This window comes from Hyaena hyaena, unplaced genomic scaffold (assembly GCF_003009895.1).
Source record: "Hyaena hyaena isolate Hyena2069 unplaced genomic scaffold, ASM300989v1 scaffold_514, whole genome shotgun sequence".
Lineage (NCBI taxonomy): Eukaryota > Metazoa > Chordata > Mammalia > Carnivora > Hyaenidae > Hyaena > Hyaena hyaena.
The window spans coordinates 1,413,519-1,422,369 of record NW_024081146.1 but is presented as its reverse complement, the minus strand read 5'-3'; the positions used below and the strand labels follow the sequence as shown (position 1 = coordinate 1,422,369).

Sequence of the window (8,851 nt, the reverse complement as noted above, 5' to 3'; positions counted from 1 at the left end):
GGCTCAGGCCATGATCTCGCGGTTTGTGGGCTCGAGCCCCGCGTCGGGCTCTGGGCTGACAGCTAGCTCAGAGCCTGGAGCTTGTTTCGGATTCTGTGTCTCCCTCTCTCTCTGACCCTTCCCTGTTCATGCTCTCTCTCTCTCTCTCTCTCTCAGAAATAAATAAAACATTAAAAAAATAAAAAAGGCCTCTTCTGGCAGGGCTGGGAAGCCCGGTGGCGGTAAGAGAGGGGACCCAGGAATCCTGGCTCCTCAGCTCCTCGTTCCCCAAACTGCCCTCACAAAGGCAACACGAAAACCGTGGGCGAGGCAACTGCCTGGATGGTGAGAATCAGAACAGTAGCGATCGGCCGGTGGTAGATGCTACCGACAGGACTAGGGCAATCAAGGTGTGGATTTCCTCCTCAGACCCTCTCCCCAACGGGCTCCACCCAGCCTGTCCACCCAAGCCTGCAAGGAGGGAGCCCTGAGGTGTGGGGCTCCGGTCTTTGGGACCCTAACCTGGCCAGGCACCACTGCCCCACGCGTCCCGGTGCGCCTGTGGACTGTGACTCAGTGTCTGTCTCCAGGTTGACCTCAGCACGGGCCTGGGGGCAGGGGGAGAGGGCAGTTTCCCCTGAGACTGGATCTCCAGGATCCTGACTCAGGGGCCCAGGGTTGAGGCCTGGAAGGGCCTTTGTTGGCCCTGACTCAGGAATCCAGAGAAACTGGTCAGGGGAAGTCTCCAGGGACAGAAACGCCTCCCTCTGCTCCCGCCTCCCCCTCCCCCTCCCCATGGAGCCATATAACTGCGCCAGTCTCCAGTCTGACAGCCAGCTGCTGAGCGGAACAGGTCAGGTCACACGCTCCGCTGGTACTTCTGACTCTGGAGAGACAGGGAGCTGATCGGAGTATCTCTGCCTCTGGACTTGAAGTGAAAGTCTTCCCCATTGACGCGGAGGGTCTGTCCTCAGCGCTTGGATTCCTACAGCCCCTGCCCAGGGCCGGATCCCCACAGCCTTCCGGATCCTAGACGCCAGCAGACGCCGAGCCATGGCCTCCATGGGACTGCAGGTGATGGGCATCGCGCTGGCCGTGCTGGGCTGGCTGGGCGCCATACTGAGCTGCGCGCTGCCCATGTGGCGCGTGACGGCCTTCATCGGCAGCAACATCGTCACGTCGCAGACCATCTGGGAGGGCCTGTGGATGAACTGCGTGGTGCAGAGCACCGGCCAGATGCAGTGCAAGGTGTACGACTCGCTGCTGGCGCTGCCGCAGGACCTGCAGGCGGCCCGTGCCCTCATGGTCATCTGCATCATCCTGGCCGTGCTGGGCGTGCTGCTGTCCGTGGTGGGCGGCAAGTGCACCAACTGTGTGGAGGACGAGAGCGCCAAGGCCAAGACCATGGTTGTGGCAGGCGTGGTGTTCCTGATGGCCGGCCTGCTGGTCATGGTGCCGGTGTCCTGGACGGCCAACAATATCATCCGGGACTTTTACAACCCGCTGGTGCCCTCGGGCCAGAAGCGGGAGATGGGCGCCTCTCTCTACGTCGGCTGGGCCGCCTCGGGCCTGCTGCTGCTCGGTGGGGCCCTGCTGTGCTGCAATTGCCCACCGCGCACCGACAAGCCCTACTCCGCCAAGTACTCCGCCGCCCGCTCCGCCCCCGCCAGCAACTACGTGTAAGGGGCCGCCACTCAGCTCTGTTTCCGGGCTTTGTTTCTCCCTGGACTGAAGGCGCAGCCCGTGACCCCAGGATGTTCCTTGCCACGGGCCGCAGGCTGCGCAAGCAGGGACTCAGCCGGGCCACTGGCTGGCAGCCCTCGGCCCCCTTGGACACCTACGCAGAGCCTCCTCTACGCCGCCGGCAAGGATGGACAGAGACTTCTGTGTTGGCCTCGTCTGGCCCCGGGGATACAGGAGAAGGGGCAGAAGGAGAGGGGGCAGAAGTCACAGGGTGTGGCGGTGGAGGGGGGAGCTGACTCCTGCTGGTCAGAAGAGCTCGCCCTGAATTTGCTTGCGCTCTGCCTCCGAGGGGGTGCCCCACTCCTGTGTTGGCTGGCGCCTCACTCACCCACCTGCCCGTGGAGCAGAGTTGACGGACGGGTTTAGACGGGAGGGGTGAAGGTGCTACAAACTGGTTTGGGTGGTGGTGGGGGAGGAGACCATGGAGGCCGCCCAGGCTACCCGCCCCCCCCCCGCCCCCACCCTGCAGCCTCAGGGCTCTGCCTCAGCAGCCTCTGCAGGAGGACCCTGGGCCTCTTGTGACTGGCCACGTCTGGATTCACTGCCCCTGCCAAGGTCACTGGGCATCCTGGGGAGGGCCGGGGGGGAAACGGTCTTTCTCTGGCCTTCATTCCCAGGAAGTCCTGGACCTTTTCCCCTGCCTTGTCTCCGGTTTCTGTTTTATAACTTAATATCTGTTTATCACAGTAATTACTATAATTTTCTACAATAAATGGGACCCGTGCACAGGAAGACCGCATCGTTTCTGATTTCAGCCGTGAAGGTGGGCAGGGGAGGGTGAGGATCAGGACCATGATGTGGTGGCCAACACAAGAACGCTTAAAAAACAACCACCCCCCAAAAACCCTGGTTTTGAGGATTGTGACAAATCAGAGCTAGCCCTCTCCTTGGGAATCACCTGGCTGACGACCTTCATTTGTTGGAAGGTAAAGGCATCCATAGGAGACACCCCGCTGAAGCGTTGGGCACCCAGGGAGGGAGGGCAGTGAGGACACTCAGCCCCGGGGGGTGGGCCACCTGCCCTCTATCTATCTTTGTCCCAGCTTTGTCTGGGTGGCCAGGCTGATCTGCTCACCCTCTGGCTCCTGCGTCCTGGCCATGGCCCAGGCTGTTCCTGCTATGGGTCTAGAGCGTCTTTTTAAGCCCCTTCTCCCCCCCTCTGAATGCTGCTTGTCCTGAAGGCCGGCCTTCGGTCTTCCTCCCTAAGGAGACTTCCCACGGCCCCTGTTTCGGGGGATTATCATTAGTCCTGTTCATACCCCCGACTGCCGGTGGTCACCAAACCCTTTCACCTGGCCAGTGGCTCGAGGCAGCCTCTAAGACACACCCTGAGCTCTGCTTTCCGGGTCCTTTAGGGAAGAGGAAGCTGAATCCTGGCCCTGTGAACGTATTCAGCCAAGGCCAGAGGCACGGGCATGGGTTTCCTGCCCTTGAGGTGGCGTGAGAGGGCCCACCACCACGGGAGGTGTCAGGAAGTGACATCTGTGGGCCTATCATGGCTGGCTCGAGGCGGCCTGGGGTGGGGGCCCTCTCTGTTCTGTCTCTTCTCACTTCTGTCCTTCTCGGGGACAGACATCACTTTCCTGGGGAACAGAATCACAGAGCCAGAGTCCTGCTACCCCTCTTGGGACTCATTTAATGGGCAACGTTGGCTCAGAGGCCTCATTTTACAGATGAAGTGGAGGCAGCCCACGGATGGGCTTGGATGAGGCCACGCGGAGGGTCAGAGGCCAGCTGGGGGCTCCGGACTGGGCTGCACTCCCTCTGCCTGGGCCCCCTCCTGCTTTCGGTACAGGTAGACGATGCCGGAGATGAAGCCATCGCTGCCAGAAGCTCTAGGCAGCACCTCAAGCTCGGACGTGGCCAGTTCCCACTGGTCCACAGGCCAGGCCACGAGGCGTTCCCATGCCCCGGCCCGCTCCAGGCTGTCCAGGGTGGCCTCCAGTGCCTCCTTGTAGCGGAGGTTGGATGGGTTGGTCCTGGTGGTCAGACATACCAGCCCCCCTGGGGAGAGAGGCGGGGTGGGGGAGGGGAAGGTGAGGGGGGAGGGGCAGGAGCCCTGGTTCCAGGCTCTAGGCCCACCCCTTCCCAGAAAGGTTATTCTTTCCTGCACTTGCCCTCAAGGACATATGTTCTCCCCCCCCCCCCCCCTTTTCCTATCTCCATGGCTTTTCTGTTCCCTGTTCCTGCCCCAAGGAACACCCTTCTGCTTCCTCAGCCTCCTACACAACCTTCCAGGCTCCTGTGTCCTTTGCGCTGGGAATTCCTGGCTTAATCCCCTGGACAGAGGGGGCTCCCTCCTCGTGCTCACCCAGCCCCTCTGCCAGAGGATGTGGCTGTGTCTGGATGCACAAGGAGGAAGCACTTGGGATCTTGGGCAAGTCCTTTCACCTCTCTGAGCCTCCGTTTCCCAGCTTACAGAGTGGGGCTGTTTTACTGATCTCACAGGAAGGACCTCACAGTCATTAAGAGCTGGCTGAACAGATGAGTGCCGTATCCCTTCAGGTCTTCTCCAGATACCTATAGCACGCTCAGATACATGTAGGGCTCAGATACGGTGTCTGGAAGGCTTCCTGGAGGAAGGGGGAAGGAGAAGCAGGGCCCTGCAGGGTGGGTGGCTGGGGCTCTGTGAGAAGAAAGGCTCCAAAGCAGGGGAGCCTGTGACATATGTGCAGGCATTCAGGGCTCTCGCCAGCTCAGGGGCCTGACAAGCATGCGCGGGGCTGGTTCTGCCAGTGCGAGTTTCTTGTTCTCTTGAGCCCAATCACGACCTCTCTCTCTGACCCCACTGAAGACCCTGCATCTGCCAGTCTCTATGGCTCCCTGAGGCTGAAGCCTGCCCAGACCTGCCCAGGCTTAGCCCCAGGCCCTGCTCGGCCCAGCAGGGGTGAGGGGGGCAGGGAGAGGAGGTGGCCTTGCTGCCGCAGAGGTACCTTGGGGGGCTTCTGAGCCTGTTCTGCAGCCAAGTCAGGGCCTCAGCTTCCGCTTGCTCCTCCATGCTCCTTTCTGCCTCTGCCTCCCTGTGGCTGTCTTCCTGATCTGTTTTGGCTTGTGGCTGTGTTCCCATGTGCACTGTCCTCAGCGCCCCCCGCCCCCCGGAAATGCCTCTCTTCCCTGAATTCTCAGAGTGTGCGCCCTGGCCTTTCCCCCCAGAGCCCTTCTTGGGGTGCAGTGGGGTGCAGCGGGCTGCTGATCGAAGCCCAGAGAGCAGGGTACGTACCGCCCCTCTAAAGCAGAGGCCAGCGTGGGACAAGGCCCGCAGTAGGAGCACAGTAAACACGATCCTTAGCCGCACATCAACCCACGGGTGGAGTTTACGAAAAGTGCTCACGTCTAACATCTCACCTGAGCGGCCCATTTCCCAGATGAGGAAACTGAGACCGGGGAAAAGCAAAAGACTCCCCTAACAGTTGTCAGCAAGTTAGTGAGGAAGCCGGAAGATGAGAGCACTGAACTGAGCCCCTAAGACATGCCAGGACTGAAACAAAGGCCTCAGACACATCATTTCGCCCAATGCTCACCGTAATCCATTGGGGAAGGGGCTCTGCTCATAGAGGGGAGCTGCCCAGAGGGTAAGAGGGCGAGCTGGCTACCAGTCTGCCCTGCCTGTTTGCCTGGCTCTGTTGATGGTGGCAGCTGGTGACTGGGAAGCTAGGCTAGGCTGTGTGACCCTGGGCAGGACCTTGCCCCTCGCTTAGCCTGACAGGTTCCAAGGTTAGTGTCTGTGGGTGTGTGGAGGGGGAAGGTATTCACCTGGGGCTAAACAGGCTGCTCCTCACCTGGTTTGGTGACTCGCAGAAGCTCAGGTATCGCACTGCAGGGCACCTGGCCGTCACTGAGGGCACCCACCATCAGTACCGCATCGAAGGTCCCTGTGTGCAATGTGATGCGGTGTGGGCTTTGTCTTCAGTGGGGCCTCATGATGCCCGTAGGGAGGGAGGATATGGCAGGTGTGGCCCCATCTGGGACTGACATCAGATCATGGGGTAGAGGGCCTAGAGAGAGGGGCTCTCGGGGCCTCAGAGAGGGTCCCGGTGAGGTTTCATGGGGCTCAGTGGTGGCAGGGGACTTGTGAAGGGCTCAGGAAGGAGGCTGGACAAAAGAAGGGCACTGTCCAGGCGCCTGGGTGGGAAGGGAAGAAGTACCTTCAGAACTGGGCAGAGGTTCCTGGCCCAGGACGCAGAGGCTGAGGCGCTGGTAGAGGCCACGGGCTCGCGCCCATTCCAGCATCCCTGGGCTCCCATCCACCCCATGCAGCTGGAGGAAGCCCCGAGCCTGCAGCTAAGGTGGGGGGTGCTCAGTCACAGTTCACACCTGCCATCTCCTGGCTGGGTCCCTGCGCCTGGGGAGGGCAGTGGGCTCCACAGTAAATGGGAGTCCATCCACATGTTTGGGACCGGTGAGTCTGAGGGGGGAGGCAGGGTTCTGGGGCTGGGGGGTGGGAGGAAATTTGAGCGAGTGGGGAGTTGAAGAGAGGGCAGGGGATGTGGGGAGACCTCACCTCAGCAGCCACCAGGCCGGTGCCACAGGCCACATCCAGGATTAGGGCAGCATCGGGCGGGCCTGCAAGGGCTTGGGTAAGGCAGTCCACTGCGAGGCGGGGGGCGCGGTACTTCAGGGCGGCCACATCCTGGGGACAGAGTGCTGAGCTGCCTGGCGTCCCGTGCCCCAGTGTTTGGGTGACCTCTGGGTGTAGGGTGGTCTAGGAGTCACTCGGGCCAAGCTGTGTGTGTGTGTATGTGTGTGTGCGCTCAATGGCACCTCCTCCAGGTAGCCCCTCTGCCTGGGCTGCAGTCCCAGGGTGGGGGCGGGTGTCTTGTTTCCTGATTTCTAGGGGCTGCCAATGTGGAGACATGGGGCTGGTCAGAGGGCAGGGCTGCTGTGGACGAGCTGAACACGGGGCCAGTTTTTGAAGGAGCAGGACTGCAGGGGCTCACCTCATTCTCACAAGTCACCCTGGGATGATGCAAAGCTAAATAGTCCCACTTTACAGATAGGAAAGTTGAGTCTGGGCAAGCAAGAGAAGCAGAGGGGGAGGAGCCTTGGCCAGTTTACCTGGTCATAGTCCGGAGCCCAGCGGTCATAGAAGTGCAGCTTGTGGCCCAGATCGGTGATGCCGTGTGAGGCCCCCACCCGGGCTCGCACCTCGGACAGGCTCCCGCCCCCCTCCTGAGCCATCGTCCTGTGGGGGAACATAGCCTTGTTGTCCGAGGCACACTGCAATGTCTCCCATTCCCATCCCTCCCACCCAATCCCATTTCACAGGCGGTGACACTGAGCGCAGACAGGTACAGACTGTGAACAGCTGGAGTTGAGGGCGGGAGGGGGGTGCTCCCTGAGGGCTGGAGGGAGGACCTGCCCCTACCTCCCCACTCCCCAAGAGGTGAACCGAATTCCTGGACGGAAGGGTCTCTAAGCAGGTAAAAGGTCAGAACTCACCGCCAATCGGCCTCTCCCGTAGTGCTTAGAGCGCCGGAACTCGGGGCGGGGCCTGTACGGCGAGCCGGGCCCCGCCCCCACCTCCCTGGATGATTGGCTTTCCGCTATGAGAAAGTACCCAATCAGAGGAGAGCGCTGGCAGCCTCCCCTCCACCACCAGCCAATGAACTCAAAGTTTTTGGCTTTTCTCTCGCCTGGGAAGATCCGGACTCTTCCTAGGCGTTTTCAGGGTGTCCGCGTTTAGGAGAATCTCTGTGCCCTCTAGACTCTCGATGCCCTTTATTAGGGACTAAGAGCCTCTGAAATCTTATGGGAAAGAGGGGAGCCTAGGTCTGTGCTGACAGCTCAGAGCCTGGAGCCTGCTTTAGATTCTGTCTCCCTCTCTCTCTGCCCCTCGCCCGCTCACATTCTGTCTCTTGTCTCTCTCAAAAATAAACGTTTTTAAAAAATTTAAAAAAGAGGGGGACCTAAGATCAGCCTTCATTTTATAACGGCCTGGGCAACGCTATCATGTGGAACTTTCTATGGTAATGAAAATATCCAATACTGGACGCTTTTCAATACGTGTGGCATTGAACATTTAAGATGTGGCTAGTGCTACCGAGGAACTGAATTTTAAATTTGATTTTGTTTTAGTAATTTAAATAGCCATCTGTGGCTAGTGGCCTCCGTTTTGGACAGCGCGGGGATTCTTGCTACTCAAAATTAAGGTCCCAAAACTTGCACCCTCTGCTCCAGAGTCTTTAGCTGGGTTGCTCCAGGGGACGCCCTTAGGGGAGGTTGTTAGAAATGCAAATTCTTGAGCACCATTCCAGACCAATTGAATGAGAATCAGGTTGCAAGGGGAGGTGGGGTGGGGGTGGGGGCGGATAAATCTTTTTTTTTTTTTTTTTAAAGCTTATTTATTTTTAGAGAGGCACCTAGATGGCTCAGTCGGTTGAGTGTCTGACTTCGGCTCAGGTCATGATCTCACAGCTCGTGGGTTCAAGCCCTGAGTCAGGATCTGTACTTACAGCTTGGAGCCTGGAACCTGTTTCGGATTCTCTGTCTCTGTCTCTCTCTGCCCTGCCTCCTCTCATATTCTGTCTCTCTCTCTCTTTCTCAGAAATAAATCACCATTAAAAAAATTAAACAACAAAAAAAGAAAACATATTTTGAGAGAAAGAGAGCAAGAGAGAGTGGGGGAAGGGCTGAGGGAGGGAGAGAGAATGAGAGCGAGAAACCTAAGCAGGCTCCACACTCTCAGCGCAGAGCCTGACGTGGGGCTCAAACTCATGAGCAGTGAGATCATGACCTGAGCTGAAATCACGTCAGACACTTTACAGACTGAGCCACCAAGGCACCCCCAGAAATCGACTTTAAAGAAACTCTCCAGATTTCTATGCAACTGAAGTTTCAGACGCACTAGCCTAGAGAACCCTTGGGGATCAGAGTTTGGACAGGTGGAGTTTGGGAGCTTGTTACAGGGGTCCAGGAGGGAGGTGATGGTAGCATGAACTTGAGTAGCGGTCATGGCTGTGGAGGGGAGTGGATGAAGTTCCTGGATGTCTAGGCGGTAGAAGCAACAGGGCTTTGGTGATTGAGAGTGCGTGGCATGGGGAAGCAAGCCGTCGGAGCCAAGCCTCTGGGTTGATGGTGATGCCATTCCCATGGTGAAGCCAGGGAACCCCAGGAGGAGGAGCAGGTTTGG

At 58.9% G+C, this 8,851-nt stretch overlaps 2 protein-coding genes across 2 annotated transcripts; one reads left to right on the top strand and one right to left on the bottom strand.

The window, feature by feature from the left end:
• Positions 1 to 628: 628 nt before the first annotated feature.
• On the top strand, positions 629 to 2,454 carry LOC120247343 (claudin-4). Its single transcript, XM_039255203.1, has one exon. It carries the CDS (start codon positions 1,033 to 1,035, stop codon positions 1,660 to 1,662), a length of 630 nt encoding a protein of 209 aa, XP_039111134.1. The 5' UTR covers positions 629 to 1,032; the 3' UTR covers positions 1,663 to 2,454.
• An 878-nt stretch (positions 2,455 to 3,332) lies between these two features.
• LOC120247340 (methyltransferase-like protein 27) lies at positions 3,333 to 7,221 on the bottom strand. Its single transcript, XM_039255192.1, is given in 7 exon segments — positions 3,333 to 3,604; positions 3,606 to 3,726; positions 5,502 to 5,594; positions 5,868 to 6,003; positions 6,224 to 6,352; positions 6,778 to 6,904; positions 7,162 to 7,221. Coding segments are annotated over 6 exon segments (822 nt in total). The 5' UTR covers positions 6,901 to 6,904; positions 7,162 to 7,221; the 3' UTR covers positions 3,333 to 3,384.
• Positions 7,222 to 8,851: the final 1,630 nt, after the last annotated feature.

What these genes read in the sequence shown, in the direction of transcription:
- LOC120247343 (XM_039255203.1), top strand. Translation starts at nt 1,033, where the DNA reads ATGGCCTCCATGGGACTGCAGGTGATGGGCATCGCGCTGGCCGTGCTG.